Below are 26,048 nucleotides of genomic sequence, written 5' to 3'. Positions count from 1 at the left end.
GCTGCCCTAGCTCGGGCCTCTCACCTGGTGGCCTGCCACAGCCTCCTTACAGGTGGCCTGGCTTTCAAACCCTCCCCATCCCAACCCTATGCAGCCCACCCCGGTAGTGGCTCCTTACTGTCTTCTCCATGGCAGAGTCCCAGTTCCCTATGCGGTTCTTTATCTCTTGGTCCCCATCTACTTCATTTTCATTTCCTGCCATGTGCCATGCATGCTGGCTGCTCGGTCACACTGAGCACTCGCTGTCCTCTGGGCCTCTATTTTTGCTCCCTGCCTACAATGCGCATCTCCCACTATCCATAATGGGTCTCCTCTCAGAAGTCAACCCTGACACCCTGCCTCTCCCTGCCAGCCATGGTAAAGATCAAGGTGCTCCCCACCCTGCACCCAAGAGCTCCAAACAGACGCCCCCAGGGTAGGATAATCACGATGCACCTGTGGCCCCTGCAGATGGGCTGCTAGGATCTCAGACACCCAGCCTGCTGCCTGATACATAGTAAGTTGGTTAAGTGAATGGAACATTGGCTGAAAAGCATTCTGATGAATCAACTAACTGGCTTATGAGAAGATTCAAATACTGAAATGAAAAACTTGGGCTAACCTTGCCGGTTGTTTTCCAAAGAGTATTCCATAAAGGAAGATGGTGACAGGCATTGTGTAAGATGAGATTGAACAGACTTCTTCACTGCAGAATTTTTCAGTCTTTAAAATGTTAATATGTTTTATGGAAAGATAGGAACTCTAGCGGTACATACATCAATGTCATCTAAGCTTATTTGACCATATAACTTTTTTTTTCTCTAAATCACATCCTACCCGAGTCATACCTATCCTACTTTGGAAAGTGTTGTGCATTTATTTCTTATCCCCTTTCACCTGCACTTCCATTAAATGGGCTGATTTAGGGGCGCCTGGGTGGCTCAGTTGGTTGGGTGGCCGACTTCGGCTCAGGTCATAATCTCATGGTTCGAGCCTCACGTCGGGCTCTGTGCTGACGGCCTGGAGCCTGGAGCCTGCTTCGGATTCCGTGTCTCCCTCTCTCTGTTCCTCCCCTGCTCGCACTCTGTCTCTCTCTCAAAAATAAATAAAGATTTTAAAAAATGGGCTGATTTAACAAAGAGGTATAGATGATTAAATAAACATTTCCAACTATCTACTCAGGCTTATCTGTTTTAAAAATTTATTCAATCAATGGGTGCCTGGATGGATCAGTTGGTTGAGCATCTGACTCACGACTTTGGCTCAGGTCATGATCTCAGGGTCGTGGGATCGAACCCCATGTCAGGCTTTCATGCTGAGTGGAGCCTGCCTGGGATTCTCTCTCTCTCCCTCTGCCTCTCTCTCAAATCAAAAAAATTAAAAAACTAAATAAAATAAGCCTGGCTGGCTCAGTTGGTACAGCTTGCAACCCTTGACCTCAGGGTCATGAGTTCAAGCCCCATGTTGGGTGCAGAGCTTACTTAAAAAAATAAAGTAAAATAAAATTTATTCAGTCCTTCATTCATTTAACCAAAAGTTATTAAATACTTATTATATGCAAGGTACTATACAGGCTGAAAAGGTGACTAGGATATTCTCTATCCTGCAGGTCTAATTCTTTATACTGTTTAACAAGTTTCAGTTGTCCCCAGGAGCTGGAGTCCTTACTTGTCTGTCTCGGGTGAGTAGGTCTCCACAGAGTTGAGAGAAGAGTTGCCATCGTAGCCCCCACAGACGTAGATCTGCCCGTCCAGCACGACCGTCCCCATGGCACTGAAAAAGACAGAGCTGTCATCCAGATGGGCCTCCGACTTCCAGGGCCAGCCTTTCATGCTCCCTGGGGGATAAACCTAACCATCAACTGCCTCTTTCTAGAGCAGACCTAAATCCCACATGTGTGACCAAGTAAAGGTATAAAATTGAGGGGGAAAGAAAGAAGCTGCCGTGTGGTACCCCCTGCCAGGGTTCACTCTGGGGCCCCTTCTCAGTACTTGATCTGTCTGAAATGCTCACCTTCCACCTTGCTGTGCTCAGGGTCTCAACACCTTTGAGGCCCAGGTCAAATTCCTCTTTTTCCTGCTCAAAAAGCCGTCTTGGATCCTTCAGCAAGAGTCCGTCCCTCCCGCCCCTCGCTGCCAGGGACAGCTTCTTTATCACAGCTTGGTTGTGGTCACTCATTCACTCCTCAGATCCCATGAAGTACTCAGGAGGCTCGCATCCCAGGCACTAGATTCACAGTGCTGAGCAAGCCAAAGCTCCCACCCACAGGTGCTATACTCTGGCACCTGTCACCTCTCAACAAGTGGGGACCTCCTGGAAGACAGGGGTCTTCCTCTGTGTGACTCTGACAGTGCTTAGCATGGTGCTTTGTACGTGATAGGCCTTCAACATGTTTGTTGTGTTAGCCTGATTTTATTTAATTCGCTGTGAAGTTTGACAGATGTCTTTTCATGACAGATGTGGCCCAGATGGCCCCTACTTTGTCTCAGTGGGTGACGCTAGTCTCCTGTTGTGCACTTACGACATAGGGCAGGTACTCTAGGCTTGCTATCTCCCACCCTCACCACACCCTGCAAGGAGGCACCACCATCTTCACCGTACAGATGAGCAGCTGCGGCTGGGGAGGTCGGGTGCTTTTCCAGACTGCCCAGGGAGAGGCATGCTTCCTATCTAAATGAGACAAGCCCACTCCCCTGCTGTCTACCATGCCCCACTCCCCTCAGATTAAAGACCCGGTGGTCTGGCATAATCACATAATCTTCTGTTCTACAAAAAGCCTCATGAGAAACATGAGTGCCAAGCTGCCCAATTCACGGTTTTCAAATCTGATGTTGGAGAAGATTAAAAATGAATCTGGGTGGCTGACAAACAGGAAAATAAAATATACCAGGCTAACTGCCACCTTTCCAATGTAAAATCAAGCTGATTCCATGCAATGTCCCTTTGAGGGACTCGGTAACAGAACCCCCCCCCCCACCCCGAACCAGCCTAGAAGAGGAAAAGGACTCTTGCCTCAGGCAAGGACCGTGGGAAGACCACAAATTCACTAGACACATCACTATCTTGCTAGAAGCAGACATACATAACAACACAGGAATGAGCTCAACAGCAATATGAGAGAAGAGGTGCCACAAAACTGCGTCAGGTTAACTGTCAACCAAATGGTAGAGACCAGCGTGAAGGGGGAGGGGGGTGGGGGGCACGCTGACCAGCATGGACTAGAATGGGCCACAAGAGAAAGCCTGAAGGGGAAGGGCTGACAGCAGGGAGGAGTTTGTCACCAACTGGCAAGACAGACTGCCATGTGGGGTGTCAGCAGGCAAGGGACTCAGAACATTTTTAGGCAGCCTGTAATTTAAAAGGGAGGAAATGGAGCTGGATCCACGCTACTAATAACAGGGCATTAGCCACAGTGAGGGAAGGGGATGCCCAGGGGACTCTCCTGCTGGACAACACTCCAAACCCGGGGACGTCAAGGCAAGGCAGTTGCCCAGAGCAGACACACAAGGAAGAACAAGTAGTTGCAGTGAAAGCAAAAAAGGCAGTCAGGGGTTGGGGAAATGGAGCGATGAGTCATTCGAGGCCACAGAAGGCCACAAAGCACCCAAGGAGCTGAAAAGGGAAGCACTGAGGCAGGGAGAGGGAGAGAAAGGAACCACAAGCCTGTTAGCTCAGGGTCTCGAGAGGAACAGATCGTGTATAAAAACTTTATTTTTCCCAAATGAGCCTAATTTGACCCTTTGTGAATCTGGTCTTATCGGTACAGAAGCAGATTCCTTCCGGTTCGAGGCCACGTACTAACTGCACGACGGGGCACATGTGCCTCCCGGCCCAACACTTCCACATGGTAAAGGTCTCCTACCCCGATTCTTCCTCCTCACCACATATGCAGTCACTTGATCTTACAAACAGAAAACCCAAAGCAGAGCATCTGCCCCAGTGGATTTCAAACTGTCCCTTTCAAAAATAATTCATTTAACTTTCCCCCTAGAGTTGGGCTTCTGTCAAGGAAGCTCAGTTTATGAAAGAGAAATGCAGAACTGTTCTGGTTATACGGGTAGGGACAACTTCCTCTCCTCTGTCAGCCCCGGAAGAGAAACCTGAATGCCACTTGAAACTGCTAATCCGGGTGGCCCCACGGAGGGCAGAAGAACTTGTCCAGTTATCCCCTCCCACTCCAGAGCTCCCACCGCCCAACTGTGCACATGCTCCACACATGCCTGGTGTAAGGGAAGAGGCTGCCTGCGTCTTCAGCACTAAGAAGGCTGAATGGAGGTGCTATTTGGATGCCCTCGAACCCTTCTTCAGGAAATCTGAGCAGGCAAGCGATGGAGGAAACAAGTATCTGGAAGTTGTTAAGCGACATAAACCTGGTCCACTTCACAAATACCTATGTGCTCACACCTGGGGGTGGGGGCCCTGAAGTAAAGTGCATTGCTGCGGCTCACATACTCCCTGGGGTAGTGGAAGCCTGCGTGTGGCAGAGATGTGGGGGGGAAGAGAGTATAAGGGACAACATCGCTCATTTCCTTTTATCACTAATAAAGTGAAATCCTACTCATTCTTCAAGTGTCGACTTTCATCCCACCTCTTCCCTGAAATCTTCCAGAGGTTCCCATCCAGTTTTTTCCCCTTCTCGAATCTTCCATAACATGCATTTTCAGTCCTTATCTGACACTTAAATAATAATACAACTTCCACATGTCTGTGTCTCATCTCCCCAGGTTCCTCAAAGGACAAGGCAGGGATTTTAAAGCAGATGGGGATGCTGGCTCCCGGGAGGTGCTGGCTGTGGCTGGCCTGGCCGCAGGAAACTCCCAGGCCAGCTTGTGTTTTACATTATTATGTGCCTCTGCTTGTCTCTCATGGTGCTCCCCAGATGTTCAGTGTGTGTGCTCGGGCTGCACAAGTGGCTTCCAGGATACCTTCTCTTGCTATTCATGCTCCCCACTCTGGTCCATGTGTCCGTCTCTGGGTTGTAGACCTCCACAGTGCTCAGCCGTAGCTGGCCGTCATACCCTCCGATGGCATACAGAAGCCCGTTCACCACAGCCACACCGACACGGCTGCGGGCTGTTGTCATGGGATGGCACTTCTCCCAGCGGTTGGCGATGGGGTCGAATACTTCTACCACATTCAGGGAATCACCTGCATAAAAATTTGCTACTCAAATTAAAACAAATGAGACCACGTGTTTAGATCACGGCTGTTGGGCATTGATTATATGGAACGTTTGACCTGACTCTATCAATTCTTCCCACAGAATTACTGGAGCCAGATGGCCCCACTACGACATTCCAGCTGTGTTAACCTCAAACCTAATTCTTCAAGGAAAATCAGAATCAGACAAGAGGCATGTACTTTCTAGAGAGGGCAGTTTTACAACTGCAGTGAGGTATTCCACCTGCTTAAAGCCAAAGATGGGAAATGGGCACACTATCCCCCCAGGGCAGGAAGCATGCCTGGAGGGAAGGGGTGGGTCCCCTGCTGACTTTCACTTACTACCATGTGACTCTGGGCAAGTTGCTTTGTATTCTTATCTTCTATTCTCACACATGAAATGGGGATAATCTCTGTGGCAGCTTTGTTGTCAAGATCAAATGACAGAATAGGCAAAGCACCTAGCATAGTTCTAAAACATACTAAGTTCTCAATAAACAGTAGTTACAGTAGCCAGGAGTGATTCCAACCCTATCTTTATACAACAGGTTTGTTTGTTTGTTTTGTGGATCAAATAAGAAAATCCACCTTCCCTGTGTTATTCTGTTGTGGGGTACCTCATACCGTCCACACTTCAGTGTGTACTAGTTAAGGACTTCCCTTCTCCAGGTCACATGGTTAACAAGCAGCAGAGACTTGTACCCACCTCTCATTAACCTTCAATTAAAAATGAAGCTGCCCAGGACTGCCCACCAACTCCCCACCTCCACAAACCGAGACTGACACTGTGAACCGGCCTGGCCTTCACCTAGATGACAATCTCACGCCACTGTACCACAAAGATTCAGGCGCCACGTTACAAATCTCTCCGGCCCTGCAGCAGTGCCTGGGTGGGCAGGAGGGCAGAGGGGCCCACAAGCTTTCCTGAAAACTTGACTGTGTAAGAGCTGCCAACAACATACAGATTCTGAAGCATGTGTGCTTTTCATTGCAGGTAGGAAGTGAAAACAGCATTATTGATAGTGGCAGAACCTGTGTATATGGAGAATTTTCCTTCTCATGGGGACATGGTCATAGTCTAACTCCAGAGATCCGTATGACCAATGTGATTAGCTTGGTAACAGAACTGGGTATTTAACTGAATTCTACCCAGCGCTGTATTTAGCTCTGATATTCTGATTCAACGGTATTAACATCCGACATGCTTTAACTGCAGTACAGTTATACAAAATCAAGAGGGACCAGGGTGGTGACACACGAGGGAGGGGAACCAGAGGGCCGGGCTAGGTTGTTTGGGTGCCTTTTCGTCCACAAAGTCCAAGACAGGGCGCTGCAAAGAGGAGCTGCAAGATACCTGCTGAGTTGAGGCCCCCCACGGCGTAGATAAGGCCAGTGATGGATGTGCAGCAGCGAGGCCTAGTTCTGAAAGCCGGCAGGTGGGGCCGGCGCTCTGGCATGAGGTGATAGTCCTTTGCTTCGTCTACCAGGTCCCTGGAACAAGGCACAAGATGTTATGACAGGAGGTACTCTCCCCACGTGGTCTACACGTGTATTTCCAATCATGGCTTCCCCAACCGAACTGCAGGGGAAACATGGGAGGAGAAGCCTTCTGGAAGGTTTGGTCTTGAACCCAGGTGAGTCCAGGGGAAACCATACACAGCTATTGAAACATGCTCAAAATTGGAGAGGCAGGGTGAGCAGAGCCCATGTCAGCAGGTGTAATCAAAATGAGTATCTTCTAACAAGCACACACCTGGCGGAAGAAGAGGGTGACGGCCACAGCAGTTGGCATTGGGGAGGTTCAACAAGCAGCCTGCATCCTGTCACAACGGAGACCCAGCCCTTCCTATACCTATGGCTCGCACCCTGCAATTCGCTATTGCTCACCTAGACTGTGGCAACAGAAGCCGACTGCTCCTGGTGGATTTCTCTGCCTCCAGTCCTGCCTCTCCATTCCACCCTCCACACTATAGTCCAAGCTGTCTCTGTAAGAACCTCCGATAGCTACCCATTGCCTACAGAATGAAGTTCAAATTTAACAGCACCGTTGAGATTGCTGGTTGAGGGGTCCCACCTACCCGTAGCCACACTTCCACCCCTTGTCAAAACACACCTTCATACTGCTCGCACACAGCCACTGACCTCCCTTGAACCCGCTGGGAATATGACAAGCAGTTTGGAGGAAGGTGAACATTGTTCTTTGCTGCTCTGCTTTTATAATGATCCTCCTAAAGGGCTACCGCCTTCTGAGCTGTTTTGGGAGCTCTGCTGTGCCAGGTCAGCACTGATTTACCCAGGGTAAAAGTTTCAGGTGCCACAAACATGTCCCCCCACCCACTTGCCCATCACTTAGATGGGCCCAAACCCACCCAAGGCCAGTGCCCTAATGTTTACTGGAGACAGTAAGGAGCCCCAGGGAGTTGCCACCAAGTGAGCTCCTGGAGATGCTAGGAAATCTTCAGGCAGCATGGGGGAGGAAGCCCCTTCTGCCTTGATGCTCCCTCATGGCACATTTCTTTGCTCAAGAGGTCAGACTTGGGCTTTTCCAGGCTCCAGACAGAAGACAGATCAATCTGCGTGCTATAAATTAGGACTGATCACTCAATCCTTCCTCCCCTGAGCTGGAACATAAACAGCCTAAGTGGGGCCACGTCCTCTCCTCTGCCTGGACCCCGGCAGCATCCTGTGCAGGCTGATCCTCGCTCACCTGCATTTGTGGCAGCAACGCACCATGTCATCTTGCTGCACACGGTCCGACAGGAACTGGGGCCGGCAGAGGGGTAGGCGGATATTGGACAGCAGCTCAGGCAGGCAGGGCCCCCTCTGCTCCCGGTCGTATCTGACCCAGGCCAACGCAGCTTCAAAGACCTGCCGTGGCAGAGATGCAAGCTGTACAGTAACTCCTCTCTCCCCGGGCCGTACCCCCAGGCACCTCACCCAACCACCCTGTCTCCATCCCTCCACTCCCTATATTCAGCTAGTCTCTTGGGTCCGTCAATCCTTCCTCCTCCTTGTTTCCTGAAGCCACTGTTTTCTACCTCCCCAAGCTGCCCCATTTGGCCATCTTTTGAAACACAAGCCTCGTGACTATAACAGGCTCCTGGCTTTCATTATACCTTCCTAATGAAAAGCTAGCTGCCGGGGCACCTGGGTGGCTCAGTCAGTTGAGCGTCCAACTTCAGCTCAGGTCATGATCTCACAGTTCATGGGTTCGAGCCCTGCATTGGGCTCTGTCCTGACAGCCCAGAACCTGGAGCTGCTTTGGATTCTGTGTCTCCCCATCTCTCTCTGCCCCTCGCCTGCTCATGCTCTGTCTCTCCCTCTCAAATTAATAAACATTAAAAAAAAAAGAAGAAAAGAAAAGCTGTCAATGGTTCCTTATTCCTTTCTGCATTCCACCCTGCCTGCTTTCCTCCTTAGCCCCCTCCCCCACTGCCTCCCAGGCTGGCTAGTTCTCTGTTCATACTGCCACCTTCACGTCACCTCCAAGTCCCCTCACCTCCTCCTCTTCTTCTAAACCCACTCCCCTTTTCTTAACGCCTGGCTCCAGATCCACGTTCTCTGGAGGTCTCCCTAACAGCTCTAGCCACAAGGGTACGTCCCTCTAAAACCCCTGAAATGTACCACTTGTAACTGAGCTGCCCCAGGTCACGCTCATTAGTGGAATGGCTAGAGAGGGGCTTGCTCTTGGGACGGAGATCTTCCCTGTGAATCACAGGGCCCACATGACCACACTCAGGGCCCACTTTCCCCCTGCTTTTCTGACATTAGGGAAATAAGCAGCCTCCTGAAGCCTGGGGCTCCTCCTGCTGAAGCAGAACTTCACGACAGGCCAGGACTCTCCACTGCAAATACCCCAAGCTGCTCTGCCCTGGACTTTGGTTAGGTTTCCCAACGACTGAACAGGTGGAGGCCTTGTCGGGTGGTGCTCCCGGTGTCCGGAGGGCCAGATCTAAACACCTCACCCCTGCATTCGAGCCCTCTGCTGTGCAGCCCTCGCCCCACTCTGTTCCAGGTAATATCTACTCCCAGTCCTCTTCAGGCACTTACACCCACCTCTGCTCACCTAAAGGGTCACCCTTCGCTCCTCTGCTAACACCCTGCACTCCCATTTATTCACATTCTTCTTAACCATTCCGATAAGAGGTCTTCTTTGTCCTTCGAGGACCCTCTGATCATCCAAAGGCTCCACCTCTTCCATCAATTTCAATCTCCCGGCACTGATCACCGCCTCCAATCCTTTCTGCTCGGTAACTGATGCCAATGAGCCTTTGACAGTGCTCCCTCTCCCCCAACCTCCCTCTCAGGGCCCCCTGCAGAGCCTCTTTCCTCCCCACTGTCATCCAGCACCGGCTCCATGAGTTATGAGGTGGGTGCCCTCAGTGCCCATGCTGAGCCTATCTCCCTTAATCACGCCCACCTGGGAAAAAAGTCTCTACTCTAGTGAGGTCCAGCTCTTTAAGCTCACCCCCACCCGAACTCTGCAGCTGACAGAGTTGGCCCACCCATTCTTTTTTTTTTTTAAGTTTATCTATTCTTTTTGGTAATCTGTACGCACAGCATGAGGCTCCAACTCACAACCCCAAGATCAAGATGAGTTGCATGCACCTCTGACTCGGCCCAGCCAGGCGCCCTTTGGCCGGCCCATTCTAAATATGTGACTGCTAATCTCATCGGGGCCGCTTCCCACCAAGCCCTCTTCCTTCCTCTAGCTGCATCTCTTTTCCAGCTCCCACAGGGCTGGTGCATGCCTCTTCATCCGACCTCACGTTTTTACTACTCCTCCTGATCCCCATTCTCAGCTGAGAAAACAGAACCAAGCCAGAAGAGAATGTCAGTGGAATCTGCCAGCACCTCCCTTCTCACCCCACACCTCCCCCTTGGGTGCGGGGGTTCTTCCTCCTGTGGTGGCGGATGAGAACGGCTGGCACTTCTAACAGGTACACGCCTTGTGCCCTCTGCTCTGCCTCCTCTCGCTTACTGAGGACATTGCTCCAGCAGTCATTCTCCCTTTTCTCCTACATCACCAACTCTTCCCTCTCTTCTGGAAAATTCCCACCATCAGCCAAATGTACCCGTCATTTCTCTCACCTTAAAAAACAAACCAACCCCTCCTGACCTCATACTCCTCCCCAGCGACTGCCCCGGTGCTCTGTTCTCCTTTAGAATAAGATTCTTTCATGGCAGCATTACTTCCAATAGTAAATGCTGGAAATAACCCGAACAGCCAATAAGGGATGCGATGTTGATAAAATCAACTGAATGTTAGACACTAACATGGATACAAATGTTCATGAAAGATGTATGTAGTATAATAAAACAAACCCACAATCAACAAGCTGCACACGCATCATGATCTTCATTAAAAAAATAACAACTGGGGGCGCCTGGGTGGCTCAGTCGGTTAAGCGTCCGACTTCGGCTCAGGTCATGATCTCGCGGTTCGTGAGTTCGAGCCCCGCGTCGGGCTCTGTGCTGACGGCTCAGAGCCTGGAGCCTGTTTCAGATTCTGTGTCTCCCTCTCTCTGACCCTCCCCTGTTCATGCTCTGTCTCTCCCTGTCTCAAAAATAAATAAAACGTTAAAAAAAAAAAAATTAAAAAAAAACAAAAAAACAACTGAAAACAAAGATCAGAAAGAGCAGTAGCCCCGTGTCACCTGCAGACCGCTGCCCTGCTCTACACACCTGCTCCTCAGATTTTACATTCAGCTCATCCCGAGACACCAGCTCAAGCACGTCTTCCAAGGGCAGGGCCAGGAATTCTTCTGACATGGACACCTCCACAAAGTGCTGGTGGATGAAGCTGTTGGCCGCATCGTACAGCACCGCGCACATCATCGTCTCAGCAAACTGGCGTACACCCAGGCAATTTTTGGGGTGGAGGCTTTTGGCGTAAGAGAAGATGAAAAGAAACAATTTAGAGGAAGAATGTTCTCTTCGATCATTCTCAGGCTGGTTCCGGGGGGTGGGGTGCTACAGAATGGAAAAAACCCCAGCTTTGCTGGAAACTCCCTGTGTGATCTCAGGCGTGCCTCTCAGCGCCTCAACTGTACAGGCTTAAAATTAAGACAGTTTATATCCTCAGAGGGCCCTGCCTCTTGGGCCTCGTGCTCAGTGCATCTAGGTGGAATGAGTTCTCCGGGAAGGCCCGTGAAGCAGCCCTGAGGAGAGAAGAAGAGAGCACATACTGGAAAACCTGTTTGCTTTCCTTCAGCCGCTGGCATGCTTTGGTGAACATCTACCTCTGTTCCCCAGGAGGGTACTGAGGTTGTAGGATGAGACTTTAAACCACATGGGGAGACGACTTCTCTAACATCGGGACCCTTCCACTTTTTCATCTTTTTAGTTGATCTAAAATCTTATTCTTTTACTTACTTTTTTCATCTTTTTTATTTTTTTTCTTTCTTTTTTTTTTTTAAATTTCTTTTTTAACGTTTATTTATTTTTGAGACAGAGAGAGACACAGCATGAACGGGGGAGGGGCAGAGAGAGAGGGAGACACAGAATCGGAAGCAGGCTCCAGGCTCTGAGCCATCAGCCCAGAGCCCGATACGGGGCTCGAACTCAAGGACCTCGAGATCGTGACCTGAGCTGAAGTCGGACGCTTAACCGACTGAGCCACCCAGGCACCCCTTTCATCTTTTTTAAATAGCAAGAAGCTCTATGGGTCTAATTGTTCAGACGCCCAGAAGCGACAGCAGCAGCTACTACTCAGCACCATCGGTGAGCCCAGTACTTTGCCAGGCCAGAGTCTCCAACCGCACTGCCAAGCAGTAATCGCCTCCATTTTTAGACGGAAAACTGAGGCTCAGAGAAACTAAGAAATGTGCCCACAGCCTTCTACAAGCAAGTGGCGGTGCCAGGCTGAACCCTGTGCGCGTTCCCGTGGCCCCAAGGCAGACTTGCCCTCGCTGGGGTCGTCTGGGTAAATCCGGGCCTTGCATGGCACCAGGTGACAGGGGAGGATCCCTCAAGTGCCACTAACAGCCTCACCTGGAAAAAGCCTCACCTGACAACAGCTACCCACCTCCTCAGGCTGTGGCCATGATTAAGCAAGAATGTGGCAAAAGCACTCAGCATGGTGGCTGGCATGAAGTCGGGGCAGCTGCCTTCATTTTTATAATGGTTTTCTTACTACTGTTGCATCTCAAATGAGCCCAAAGTGGTGCTGAAATCTTAGTGACAGCAGGAGATCCTGGGGGGATGGGGCTTTTCTTATTTTGACTGTGTGACTGATAATCCATGGAGGGAGAGGGTATGTATCAGAAGGTTTGCTCCCCCCACCCCGCCGCCATGTTGTTTAAAGTTCTAGGCAGAGTTGTACTCATCAACAAGTACCCCTGCCCCTCATCAGCAAACCTGAAGGGCAATCTCAGGAGTCTGGCTCTGGGATAGTCTAAACTCCACAAGATGTTGTTTCCCTTCCAGACTGAACTGGCTCTGTCTGTCCATTGCTTTGGAAACCTACATGCATTTCCACAAAGGCCAGGGAAGCATGAGCACTGAGCAACACTTAGGCAAGGCAGCATGTCCAGTGAGGAACACAGGGCTTAAGATCAGAATGTCAGCTCAGTCATCAAATAACGCCTTTCTCCTGCAGTGCTCACAGTGACTGAATGAGACTTGTGCACGTTCCCATCCGCTCCCTCTCGGGCTAGGATTCCTGCACCTCACCTTTGCCTTTCACTGGCTTGGCATTAAGAACAAAACACATCTTCAACTGAACTGGGCTTTGACATCTAAAAGGATGGGATGTGGGCAGCCTGCTTGTGAGGCAGCAGGTGGGGAAGGAGGAGGGAATGCTGGCACACAGGAGACGGCCCCGTTCAGGAGCAGGAAGAAGATAAGAGGGAAAATGAACCCAAAGTGTTGATACAGACGCACATCTTTCAGTGGACACTTCACGACCTCCTTCCTTGCTGGCACAGCTTGTAAGCAAGGAGGCCACAGTAAGATGTAATGCTTTATCAAAGTCAGGAAGCAATGACTTGAATTAAATAACTTACTGGCTTGGTTCACTGATGCATTTGATGTTCTGAGACGAGTGTTTTAGAAAATACACAGCTCCAATGCTCACCTAGACACAAGGAGGTCCATACATCTGAAGACTTGGAAAGGGGCCACAAGAAAAAAAATCAACCCAGTCTCATGAAAGAAAAAAAATCAGGAGAGGCTGAAGACCCAATAGGTGGAGAGACTTCAGGAACGACTGCTCTAAGAACTCTGATGGCTTTGCAGCTTCTCTGTGCCCTGGCACATCCTGTCTTTTCCACCACTGCTCAGAATGGTTTCTCTCAAGTCATTAGCAATCAAAACTTGAAAATGGAAGGTCCACATGCTTCCATAGGAAGGGGATACATAGGAAGGGGGCAGCTGGGACACCCTAACACACTCTGCAGCCAGGCTCAGGAGAACCACCCCAAGGAACAGAAGCAGTGATGGTAACTACTGGAAAAAAAATAGAAAGCAGGCCAAGCCTCTGGGGCCTGTGTGGAGGAATAAAGACAGGCTTCCCACATCCCATTCTTTTAGATGTCGAAGCCCAGTTTAGTTGAAGGTGTGTTTTTCTTGCAGGGCTGAATGGAAAAATGTCAAAAGACAGACATAACATCAGGCTTTGTGTTTAAGTATGTCTTCCTAAAATGTCACTGATGCATGTAAAAATTCCACTGGTCTAAAAATCACTTTTTAAGCATCTTTTGGACGACACTACTTTATAAAAGAGGCTGGTCCAGTATTGATAGTGATGACCTCAAAAGCCCCTAGGTGGAGCTGCTGTCCCCTTGTGAGAGTGGCCAACCTTAATTCTTTCCAGAGTGCCTAATTAATCATTGAGTTCTGTGGGGACAAAGAGACAAACAAGAGTCTCATCTGTGTCCTTAAAAAGCTCACAAATGAGGGGAGCCTGGGTGACTCAGTCTGTTAAGTGTCTGACTCTTGGTTTCAGCTCAGGTCATGATCTCACGGTTCGTGGGTTCAAGCGCTGCATCTGGCTATGCAGCTGGCAGCAAAGAGCCTGCTTAGGATTCGCCTTCTTCACCCCTCCCCCACTCATGCTGTCTCTGTCTCTCCCAAAATAAATAGACAAAAAAAAAAAAAAAAAAAAAAAGGAAGAAGAAGCAGCTCACAAATGAGTAGGAAAGACTGTGTGCCCCACACCCCCCGCATTCCGGGGCAAGGTCAGGCGGGGCTCTGGGGCTGTGCTCTCATTATGTGGTCTCCATCTGTAAAACCTGAAACAGACCATCTACCTCATGATGAAACCACTCACTCTGAGCCCAGCAGAGAGCAACTTGCATGCTAAGCATCATTACCACGGTTATCAAGACTAGGTGCACACACAGCAGTGCTCAGTGACATCCAAGAACACCGCATGGGCAGGACATGGACAGCAGGTGGGGTCCACAGAGCTGCTAAGTGAACTGGTCTGGTGCAGCAGGAATGGGAGGGGGCAGCTCTACGACGCAATGAGGTTCAGGAGGGCAGATCTGAGGTGGGAAGAATGCTGGTTTTCAGGTCAGGGACCTGTGATCATAGAAGCTCAGGTAGAAACGTTGTTCTGCTTTCTCCCTGCCTATGTGGAGCCCAGTGCTAACCTGCACCCTCAAGTCTCTAGTGGTGAAGGCGCAGCTTTTACCCTGTGGCTAAGAGCTCTGCCTCCTGAGGGGGAGGAAGAGCCTTCTTATCTGCTCTGTCATCAAAAGGTCATTGCCAAATGCTGGACTTAGGTAAGGATACAGTCCATGATTGCTTCTGGGAGACGGAGGGAGACAGAGAATTCTAGGAGGTGAAATCTGGGTAGGCTCCTCAAGAGATGAAGGGAAAAGAAGCCAAGACACTCAAGGAGGGGGCAGGATCTACACAAAGATGGAGACAGGCTAGGCAACAGTTAGGTAGCACTGAGCCAATCGGCTCGGTGAGAACAGTCAGCTAAATTAGTGGCTGGTCAAACTGAAGAGAGAGGACCAGAAGTAGAGGTACATGTCAGGCCAGGGGGAGTGCAGGCGGGGGTACGTAAATCATGTCCCCTCAAATGTTCACCCCAAATAACCGGACACTACTTGACAGAGACCTGAAGAAAGGTTATTTCTGCAGAGTAAACTCCCTGGCTCACTCCCTTTGGAAAACTCGGCATGCCCCAAAGACTCAACAAATTCACAGGGGATTCCAGGAACGAAATGGGCCAGGTCCATCGCACGACCTCACCGTTCTCGGAGGAACGTGCAGCAGGCGTCTTTGATGCTCTGCAGCTGCAGGAAGCTCGCCCCCATCAGCAACGACTGCACATTTTGTTGGTCAATGGCAAGGTGGCCGTTGTAAGCAAAGTTGATCAGAGCCTCCAGGGCGCTAGAGGAAACAGAAAAGATACTCTTCAGAGATTCTGGCCCTAACCAAGCTGACATGCTGACCTGGCGAGTGTGTGGGCTCCTCTCTAAAATCCATTTTGCCCATGCCCTTTGAGAATCTATCTGAAAGGAATAATTACTTCACCAGGAGCCAAAGATACATTCTACTTCTAAGCTGTCTTTATTGCTTAATTTTATTCAGAAAATTCTGAAAAAAGAAAGCAAGTGCCCATTATCTTACTACTGAATGAGTCAACGGTGGTTATTTTTCTAGGTTCATTTTCAGTCCCCATTTGCCTGCATGTAGAGATGGTATGGATATAATCATGTAACTTATCAACTCCTTTCCCATGTTGCTATACTGTCCTCATGTTTATCATTTTTAGTGACTGCTATATAGTATTTCAACACATAAACAAGCTATAATTTATTTCCTTTATTGGTAGGCATAATAGCTCATAGCATTCATTGTATTGCAATCATAAATAATGTTTCTTATTATTTCTTCGAGATAAATTTCCAGAATGAGATTCCAACAAACTTTTCTGCCTTTCTATTCCCACTGAGCATGAAATCCAAATTCTGTTTCTAGGGCCTTATGTGGTCTGACCCCTCTCCAGCTCTCTGACCTCATCACCTTCTACTCTTAGCCCTCACTCCATTCTAATATGCCAAACACACTCTCACCGCAGGGCCTTTGCACTGGCTGCTCCTCTATTTGGAGGTCTCTTTCCCCAGATGGCTCACTCCCTCACTTTAATTAAGGTCTCAGCTCAAATGTCACCTCATCACAGAAGCCTTCCCTGATCACCCTGGAACAGCACAGAAGCCCACCTTCATTTGCTTTACTTTTCTCATATCACTTTCACTTGCCAGCCATATGACGCATGTGCATGTTTACTGCCAGATGCTCACGACTAGAAAGCTGGTACAATAAGAGGTGCTGTCTTCTCAGTGCTATTCCTCAGTGTCTACAGCAGCACACATAACAGGTGCTCAGTCTACCTCTTTTAAATGAAGCGCGTGCGCTGTGCGTGCTGATGAGCACAGCTCCTTCAGACACAGACCTGAGAGAAGAGAGTGCATAGCTGCCCTTGCACACCCACTTCTATGTCTTTCCTTAGAGGGAGCTGGCCTGAGATTTCTGCCTTGCACTGGGTATATAAATCCTCCCCATGTGCTGGGGCAGATCACCTTCAATCAGTCAGAGCGTACTACAGTTTCCTGGCTCCCTTACCCCTTCTTTCCATCACTGTGAGATTAAGAAGGTAGGCAACAAATGACAGGTTACTGGCTGACGTTTTAGAGTCCCTGTTTCGTTTATTATTTCTTCTCCAACGAGAATGTCATGGCCCTGAGTCACCCTGTGTGTTTTGTTCGCTACTGCATTTCCAGATCTCAGAACAGTGCCAGGCACATAGTAGGTGTGCAGCGGGCCCCTGGATACAGCCTAGGTTATAAACATACATTCTCAGTTCATAGACTTGCATAGAATCAGTCACATAAACATCCATTTCCCTTTCGAGGCCCAAAAAGGCATACTATGGGATATGTTTACATAAAGTCTGCATGCAGTAATCAGGAAAGTATTTCCATGTAGAGGGTCCAGTAGTAAGCAACTCTACATGTAAGGACAACTTTAAGTAAGTGCCTAAATGGCATGATTTCAGGGGTTATGGTACTGCCTTCCGTCCCCAAAAATTCATCTAGCACAAATTCATCTAGCGGCAGTACTGACATTTGAGGCCAATAACTGTTTGCTAGGAAGGGCTGTATTGGACAGTGGAAGAAATTTAGATGGGATCACTTTTGGGCCTGACCTCTTTGGACATCAATGTTCTCAACCATCAAATAACCACAATCTTGCCATCTTCTGAATCTGTGTTGTCTCAATAGAGTAGTCACCAGTCACACGTGGCCATTTAAAAACTGTATTAATTACAATTAAATTTAAAACATTTTAAATTCAGCTCCTTTATCCCACTAGTTAAAATTCAAGTGCTCAGTAGCTATGTATGGCTAGTAGCTACCACTGTAGAGAGTACAAATGCAGGAAGTTCTGATGGATAACACTTCTAGACTGGTAAGGAGGGTAATGAATGAAGACACTTATTTGAAAAACTGTTTTGCCAGCTACAATGGCTGGCACAAAAAAGCACACAGAATAGTATTCCAGCACCTTGTACCCAGTCCTAGTTATAAAAAATATCTCGGTCTAGTTCCTATTAAATGTGTTACCCTAATAGAGTAAAAACGCATCAAAAAAACTCTCCTCAATTTAACCCTGTCTCGGGCCACTGGGCAGAGGTTCTAACTGGTTTACCAAATCACCTACTGTGTGCGCACAGCTGCGCTAGATGCCGCGTCCCGCTGCAGGCCCCCCAGTGGCACTGCAGGCTGTGAGACCTAGCGGAGACATGGAGTACCTTGGGTCCATTCCTTGCATTACAATCTCATCCTGCTTGCACTCCATCATGTCATTTGTAAACATAGCGTGGAAGTACGGGATTGAGGCCGCTAGGACGATCCGGTGGGCACTGAATTTGTGGTCCCCAATCTGTGGGCAGAGTGAAATATAAACAGAGACACTGAGGAATGCACATCCAAAACCCAAACTGCCCCTTCCCCCGCTTAAGCTTCTGCCCCTTGCAATGATACTGGAGGCATCCCAGTACATGAGAGCTGAGCCTGTCATGGAGACCCTGAGATTTTCAATCAACACACTCAGTTATAGTAGAAGAATGTAAGCAATACATCTTAATGAGGCATTAAAATGGTTAAAAAGTTAGAAGCCTGAATGCTTCCAGTGGTAGTTTTTACTTATATGGCAGTCTCACTGCACTGTTCCCAACTCGCCGCCAACTCAAACACCTGATTTCTCATGTTATCCTGATCCCGATTAAAGGCAGATGGAATTGACAAACTGTCCAAGAACCCTGGAGCTCCTGACAGCAGGCTCAAGAAGGGTAAATACACAGTGACAGGAAGAGATAAGGAGAAACAAGACCAGACTTGAATAGGGGCACATGTGGGGATGAAGGACAAAGCAAGCATTGTGGGCACAAATGTTGGGGGGTCCTGGGACAACAACCAGCTCAAATGGCTGGTGCTGTGTACTGGCAGGGGCTCTGCATGGCCCACAAGGCTCAGGCCACACAGGGACAGAGACTCTCTCCAAAGTGTGTCAAACCCTCACTAAGGAGACACATCCTTAGCCTGGGGAGTCCTATAAAGAGCTTTCCAACTATCTGTCAAAAGGATAGTCTTTTTCACAAGCTTTGCCATTTATAGCTTCAAACCACATAAACATTTCCACTTAAGAACTTTCTAGTCTTCAGAAAGAACAGTCTCCCCCCCCACCCTCCCTGCCCAGTTCCACATTAGAGAAATGCCAGAGCATCTCACTACCCAATGCTCTTCCCCGGGTCACATTTATTTAAGGGTTCTAGTTCAGGTTCTGTCACTATGGCCTCTTTTGTACCACTTTAGGTTTATTATCTGGAAGCTGTTCTTTAAGATCACACCATCTTCCTAACACCGAAGGGGCCTCACTGATTCAGATTCTATGAGTTCCTCACATAATCCACGTGTTGCTCTCCTACTGGTGTTCAGGGGCATTAAATGGCTGTGTGCTCTGGGGCGGGGGTCAGAAATTAAAAAAAAAAAAAAAAAAAAAAGGAAATATATATATATTTTAAGTTTACTTATTTATTTTAAGAGACAGCACGTGGGATGGGACAGGGGCACAGAAAGAATCCCAAGGAGTCTCTGCAGGGTCAGTGCAGAGCCCAATACAGGGCTCAAACTCCTGAACTGGGAGATCATGACCTGAGCTGAAGTTGGACGCTTAACCTACTAAACCATCCAGATGCCCCTGGAAATATTTCTTAAAGTTGTTCTACAAGGTTTTTCACACCAGCAGTTTCTGGTTCCCTGATTCCTGCTCTCAGGGACAACTTCTTTCTTCTGGTATTTATCTCACCTTTCTTTCTTTTCTTTTTTTTTTTTTTTTTTTTTTTAATTTTTAATGTTTATTTACTTTTGAGAGAGACAGAATGTAAGCAGAGGAGGGTCAGAGAGAGAGGGAGACACAGAATCCGAAGCAGGCTCCAGGCTCTGAGCTGTCAGCACAGAGCCCAACGTGGGGCTCACACTCACGAACCATGAAATCATGCCCCGAGCCGAAGTCCGACCCTTAACTGAATGAGCCACCCAGGTGCCCCTATCTCACCTTTCTAAGTAATATCCCTATAATAGTTCTTGAGTTTTCACTTCTAGTTATTACTTGTGGCAGCCTAACTACAAACAGCCCCCAGTGATCCCTGCCTCCTGGTGCTCACACCCTTGTGCTGTCCCTCCTACACTGTCTCAGGGTTGGCTTGTCTGGCTGGGCCACATGTACTTCTGAGCAATTGGTGATAAAGTCGGGGCAGGGTTGAGGGGGGGACTATTCCCCACAACCCACTTCTCAGGTGTAATAATTTACTAAAATGGCTCACAGAACTCAGGGAAAATGGATTACCTACTGTTACTGGTGTAATCATAAAGGGATACACCATAAAGGGACAGTGTAAAGGGATACAAAAGAACAGCCAGATGAAGAGGTACATAGGGCAAAGTCTAGATGGGTCCTGAGCACAGGAGCTTCTGTCCTTATGTGTGCCACTCTCCTCACACATGGCTACCTTCACTAAGCTGGAAGGTCCCCAAAGGTCAAAGGGTGGGACTGAAATTCCAACCCTCTAATCACAAGGTTGTCTCCTCTGGGAACCAGCCCCCATCCTGAAGCTATCTAGGGGCCCACAAAGAGTCACCTTATTAGCATAAACTCAGGCGTGGCTGAAAGAGATTTGTTATGAATAACAAAGGACACACCTATCACTCAGGAAATTCCAAGGGTTTTAGAAGTTTTTGTGTCAGGAACTGGGAACAAAGACCAAATATTATAACAAAAGATGCTTTTATCACCCCTATTCAGGAAATTCCAAGGGTTTGAGGAGCTCTGTGCCAGAAACCAGGGAAAAAGACCAAATACATATTCTTATTATATCAGAATATCATAGGGCATATGCACAATATGTTTGAAAACGTCTTTATTAGCCTTAAACCTGGGTGACAGTTTAGCTGGCTATAAAATTCTAAGTTGGGAATATATTTTTCTATCAGAATTCTGAAGGCATTGCTCCAATGTCTTCTACTTTGTTGCTTTTGAGGAATTTAATGCCCTTCTGATCACTAACCCTCAGTATGTGACTGCTCTCTCTAGAAGCTTTTAGTACTTTCTCTTTATTCTCAGAGTTCTGAATCTAACAGGATTATACCTTGCTCTTGGTGTCCTTTATTCAGCGTGCTTTATCAATCCACAGACTTGATTCTAGTTCTCGGAATACTTTTCCATCCTATTTCTTTGATAATTTCCTCCTCTCTATTGTCTACTTTTTCTTTTCCAAAATTTCTATTAGTCAGATGTTAGGCCTCTTGGAATGTGCCTATATTTAAAAAAAAATTTTTTTTTAATGTTTATTTTTGAGGGGGGAGGGGCAAGGGGCAGAGAGAGAGGGAGATACAGAATCCGAAGCAGGCTCCAGGACCTGAGCTGTCAGCATAGAGCCCGACATGGGGCTCAAACCTATGAACCGCGAGATCATGACCCAAGCCAAAGTCAGATGCTCAACTGACTGAGCCACTGAGGCGCCCCATGATCCTCTATTTTTTTCACCTGTTCCCCATTTCCCATCTCTTTCATTTGGTCAGTCTCCTGGGAATCTTCTTCAACTTTATCTTTCAATATTTCTGTGTTGTAGCTTTTTATAAGGCTATGGTGTATTTTTAATTTCCAAGAGGCCCTTCTTGTTTTCTGAAGGACTCCCCCATCCAGCTTTTTACTGAAAGAATCTTATTCATCTTTCACAAATGCAGTATTTTCTCTAACCTCTCTCAATATTATAGATAGGGGCACCTGGGTGGCTTATTTGGTTAAGTGTCTGACTCTAGACTTCAGCTCAAGTCATGATCTCATGGCCATGAGATCAAGCCCTGTGTGGGCTCTGCACCACTGGCGTGGAACCTGCTTGGGATTCTCACTCTCTCTTCCCCTCCTCCATGCTCTCTCTTTTCTGAGACTCTGAAAATAAATAAATAACCTTTTTTTTTAAATGTTAAATTTTTTTCTTCTTTTTTTCTTCTTCCTCCCTGCTTTTACTGTTATTCCTCTGAGTTCTTTTCTCCCCCATTTGTTTTGGTCTCTGTCTTTCATGTTAGAGGCTTGCTTTAAATGCCTCGTGACAGTGGCTACCTGCTGATACTTTAAAAAAAATTTTTTTTTAATGTTTAAATTTTGAGAGAGAGACAGACAGAGTGTGAGCAAGGGAGGGGCAGAGAGAGAGAGAGGGAGACACAGAATCTGAAGCAGGCTCCAGGCTCTGAGCTGTCAGCACAGAGCCTGACATGGGCTCAAACCCACGAACTGTGAGATCATAACCTGAACCGAAGTCAGATGCTCAACCGACTGAGCCAACCAGGCACCCCTAACTGCTGATATTTTTAGAAACTGTTTGAAAGTTCTGTGTGGGAGAACTAGGCTTATCAACTTGTGGACTTCACATTGGGGTGACCAGGCAAGACCCTGCCATTCTACTGAGGACCCCTAAAAATAGTATCTTTGGAACTTTTTCTCTGTGGCAAACTTTATCAGAGATGGATCTTCCAATCTCTTGGATGGGAGTGCCTGCCTGCAGATATTCTGAAAAGTAGGTTAGAGAGGTGATGGTCCTACCACTCACTATTTAGACCTCTGCCTTAAAGCCTTTATTTTCAGTTTTGTACCATATTCCATCCCCTCTTCTATCCTTGGTATGCCTCTGGTTCAATATGTAAGACTGAAATTCTGGTCTCCTGGGAGAGTGGGGGAGGAGTTGTAGGCAACTAATTGCTTTTCACACAGACTTTCAACTAATCTTCCTGTTTTCAGTATTTTGTTTCTCTAATTCTGGAACTCTTCCAGGGTTCTGCATTACAAATCCTCTTTCTTCTTAGTCTCTCCCCCTGGCAGGCACTTTCAGTTCCTCTGGCCCTCAAAGCTCACCACACTTCCTACTTTCTGGTGTCAACATTCCATTGACCTCTCAACTACTGATACCTCTTCTCCCTCTTACTATCATTTTAATGGGATTACAGCAGAGCATGGGGGTTAAAATGTGTGCTCAATTAGCTGTGTTAAACTGCCATGCATTTATTTTTCATCTGGGAAGTAGACAGAAGACAAAAGAACAAACGGTACATGCATAAACTAGGTGACCTGGTTTCCCCAAAAAGCTCAGGTAAAGAGAAGGCAGGCCTATCTTGGGATACGTTAGCCAGATTACAACTGAACTCTGTATTTTGTTAAAGGGGACAACAAATTTGTCTTTATCCAGAAGAGGGAGACCAAGCTGGGGGAAGGTCTGGAAGCTACATCTTAAGAGGAATGGCTAAAGGATAGCCCATTTGTAAAAGATAATTTGGGAAGGGGGACACAGCAGCTGTCCTCAAACCCTAGAAGGGCCATCACATGGATGAGGGCAGATCCAGAAATGACAGGGAGGCAGATTTTAGTTTATTACAAAGAATAAGGTCCTATCACCTAAGAATGTTTAGGGCGGTTCTTCACCAGTCCCAAACCTATTAAGGGATCTTCCAATTCTATAATCCTAAGATACCACATTTTTGTGAAAAGCTTTAAAAAACCCAAATACTCTCATTTGTAATCTCAGTTTTAAAAAATCACTTAAAAAATGAGATGATCAGGGGTGCCTGTCTGCGTAGCTCAGTCGGCTGAATGACCAACTCTTGGTTTTGGCTCAGGTCATGATTCCACGGCCATGGGATCAAGCCCCCTCAGGACTGTGTGCTGAGTGTGAGCCTGCTTAAGATTCTCTCCCCCCCCCTCTCCCCCCCCCCCCCCGCCTGCTTCTCTCTGCAGCTTGCGCACACTTTCTTTAAAAAAAAAAAAAAGGAAAAGAAAGAGAGACAGAGATAGAGAGAGATGATCATTTACTGAATTCCTTTTTGTTAAGTACCCATTATGCATTATTTTCTCATTTTGGCCCTCATAGCAACCTGTGCATTAAGTAGCTACTGTGAATTCCATTTTGTAAAAGAGGAAACGAAGATTTAGAAGTTAAATAACTTGCCTGAAAATTAAGTAGCTATTATGTAAAAGAGAAGGAATTATGCTTGAGCTGTTTACTAGTGGAGTTTGAGAGGGACCCAGTAAATAAACACCTCCTCCCAGCTCAAGTTCTCAGCCATGTGGGAAATTTTTGAAAAAATAAAAAAACCTACACACGATAAAAAAAATTAGATAGAACTAAACACACATATACACACCAGTGAATAAAAGTAAAGCTGGGGTTATCTGAGTAAGAGTGGTGAATTATATCAATGTCAAAATCTTAGTTGTGATGTTGTACTGAAGTTTTGTAAGATTACCATGGGGGAAACTGGGTAAAGGGTAAACAGGATCTCCCTGTTATTATTTCCTCTTTTCACTTATTTTTATTTTAGAGAGAGACAGCATGCATGGGGGAGGGGGCACAAGGAGAGGGAGGGAGAGTGGGGGAGAGTGGGGGAGAGGGAGCGAGGGAGGGAGGGGGGGAGGGAGGGAGGGAGAGAGAATCTTAAGCAGGTACCACGCTCAGTATGGAGCTTCATGTGGGGCTCCATCCCATGACCCTGGGATCATGACCTGAGTCGAAATCAAGAGTTGGACGCTCAACCAAATGAGCCACTCAGGCGCCCTGCACTGTTATTATTTCAAATAACTACATCCAAATCTACAATCATCTCAAAATAAAAAGTTCATTTAAAAAAAAAAAAAAAGGAATAAAGCAAGGGTGCTTTGGTGGCACCACTAGAACGGAATCAGACCATTAATTTAAAGTATTGGAAAGAGCTAGGTTCCAAGTCCAAGCTAGGGCAGAAGGAAAAAAGTAAATATGTGGTATAATGAAACACTCTGAACTGAAAGAGTTAAATGCATGACCACATATGGAGCTGCCTGGGTTGGATCAGGATATCAGGTCTTTGTGCACACAGCACACTCCTAGTGCCTGTGCTCACACTACTCCTTAGTAAGCGCATGGATCAGCACCAGCCACTTAACCGCTCTGGAATGGTATGCGATGACTAGCATCTACAAAGCAAATTAGGGGCAATCCCAGGACTCCCTAGGTACATAAGTGTGCTTCTGAGAAAAAGACACCAATTACAACTGAAAACCCAACCAACTTCCACTAAAACTGCAGCAAAGACTCGGCACTCAGGCCATCTGGCTTCTACAAAGAGTGGAATCAGAACCTCTTTCTAAGCAGGGGCTCTGCACAGTAGGATCTGAAGAGACTGAAGCTCACCTATAGAGTTCCTCTGTATGGTTTTGTTTTGTTTTTTTTTTTTAATTATGAAGCCCCTGTAACTTATAATGTCTGTTAATAGCTTTGTTGGGAAAATTAAGAGCTAATGGGGTTAAATGAAGGGGAAGAAGGTAAGGGTAACATAAATCCACATGTATTGCAACTCCTCTATACTTGGTTTTAAAAATCATGAACACACTATTCCATCGATAGTCGTTAAAAATCAAAGTGGCCTCCATGATGCAAGTACAGATATGAAAAGGAAAGTGATGTGATGTGAAGCTGGAAAAGTAGATAGGGCACTCAGAAATTCTACATTTTACTTTAAGAGTGTTAGGAAACCAGGAAACAGTACAAGGAAGGGTCTCTAAGGCCATGGGGCCATTCTCTGCAGGCAGAGCATGAACTGGGAGTTGCCATTCACTTAGATGAGAAATGACACAGAAGGGCTATGTTAGGGGTAGAAGATGGAGTCAAGTTTGGGACAAGCTGCCACTGAGTGCCTGGGAGGCATCCGAACAGATACCGTGTAGTAAGTGGATGGCTACATCCGGAACACAGAGAGATGGAGTCTAGGCTCAAATGACACTTTTTGGAGTTGTCAGTGTAGAGACAAGAAGAGGTCACTGAGGGAGAGCTTAGAGCGCAAAAAGGGTATAAGAAGCCTTGTGGAACTCTGACAGTCAAAGCCTACCTACTGGGGACGCATCTGCAAGGCAACAGAAGGAAAGTACAGGAAGGAAAAGAAAAGAAGAGAAGCAAGGAGCCGCCTGAAGGAAGAGAAGAGCGTGGGGGCAGCGGTGGCTCATGATGCCATGTAACCATAACACATGGCCACGTGACACAAACGTGCAAGCTAGAAGGCCCAGCCCGTGCTAGGAAGGTCACCTCATACAGGCCTCCTCCATGTTTGGCTTCTCAACTTATGAGATCGTCCCTATTCATCTGACTTATTAAGAGTTTTTAAGAAGATCAAATAGAAAGATGTACAAGAATGGCTGCTGCGAACGTCATTCGACCAAATCAGCAGGGTCACTCCAAATTCCTGAAGTTCTAGTGGGAAAAAAGTGTTGCCCTGTGCAGACCATGCTGATGTTACTGCCAATCCTGAGTCTTGTTGGAGGAATGGATCTGTGCTGATTTGTCCCAGCTTGGCCACCAATGGGACATGACT

At 47.4% G+C, this 26,048-nt stretch overlaps 1 protein-coding gene across 4 annotated transcripts in view; it reads right to left on the bottom strand.

Moving 5' to 3' along the window:
- The window catches only part of KLHL18 (kelch like family member 18), a 55,359-nt gene that overhangs the window by 4,448 nt on the left and 24,863 nt on the right, over positions 1-26,048 (bottom strand). For 2 of the 4 annotated variants that reach the window (XM_007088434.2, XM_007088436.2), the window contains 7 exons: positions 17,912-18,042; positions 15,346-15,486; positions 10,825-11,023; positions 7,847-8,007; positions 6,494-6,630; positions 4,905-5,142; positions 1,648-1,752 (listed from right to left, as the gene is read on the bottom strand). In XM_007088434.2, the coding sequence (XP_007088496.1) occupies positions 1,648-1,752; positions 4,905-5,142; positions 6,494-6,630; positions 7,847-8,007; positions 10,825-11,023; positions 15,346-15,486; positions 17,912-18,042 (1,112 nt within the window). Of the gene's footprint in view, positions 1-1,647; positions 1,753-4,904; positions 5,143-6,493; positions 6,631-7,846; positions 8,008-10,824; positions 11,024-15,345; positions 15,487-17,911; positions 18,043-20,806; positions 21,025-26,048 lie in introns of those variants that run through there. The other 2 variants (XM_042978809.1, XM_007088435.2) reach the window with 2 other exon arrangements.

The sequence above is a fragment of the Panthera tigris genome, chromosome A2 (assembly GCF_018350195.1).
Source record: "Panthera tigris isolate Pti1 chromosome A2, P.tigris_Pti1_mat1.1, whole genome shotgun sequence".
In the NCBI taxonomy this organism is placed as follows: Eukaryota; Metazoa; Chordata; class Mammalia; order Carnivora; family Felidae; genus Panthera; species Panthera tigris.
This window is presented reverse-complemented; position numbering and strand designations above follow the sequence as displayed.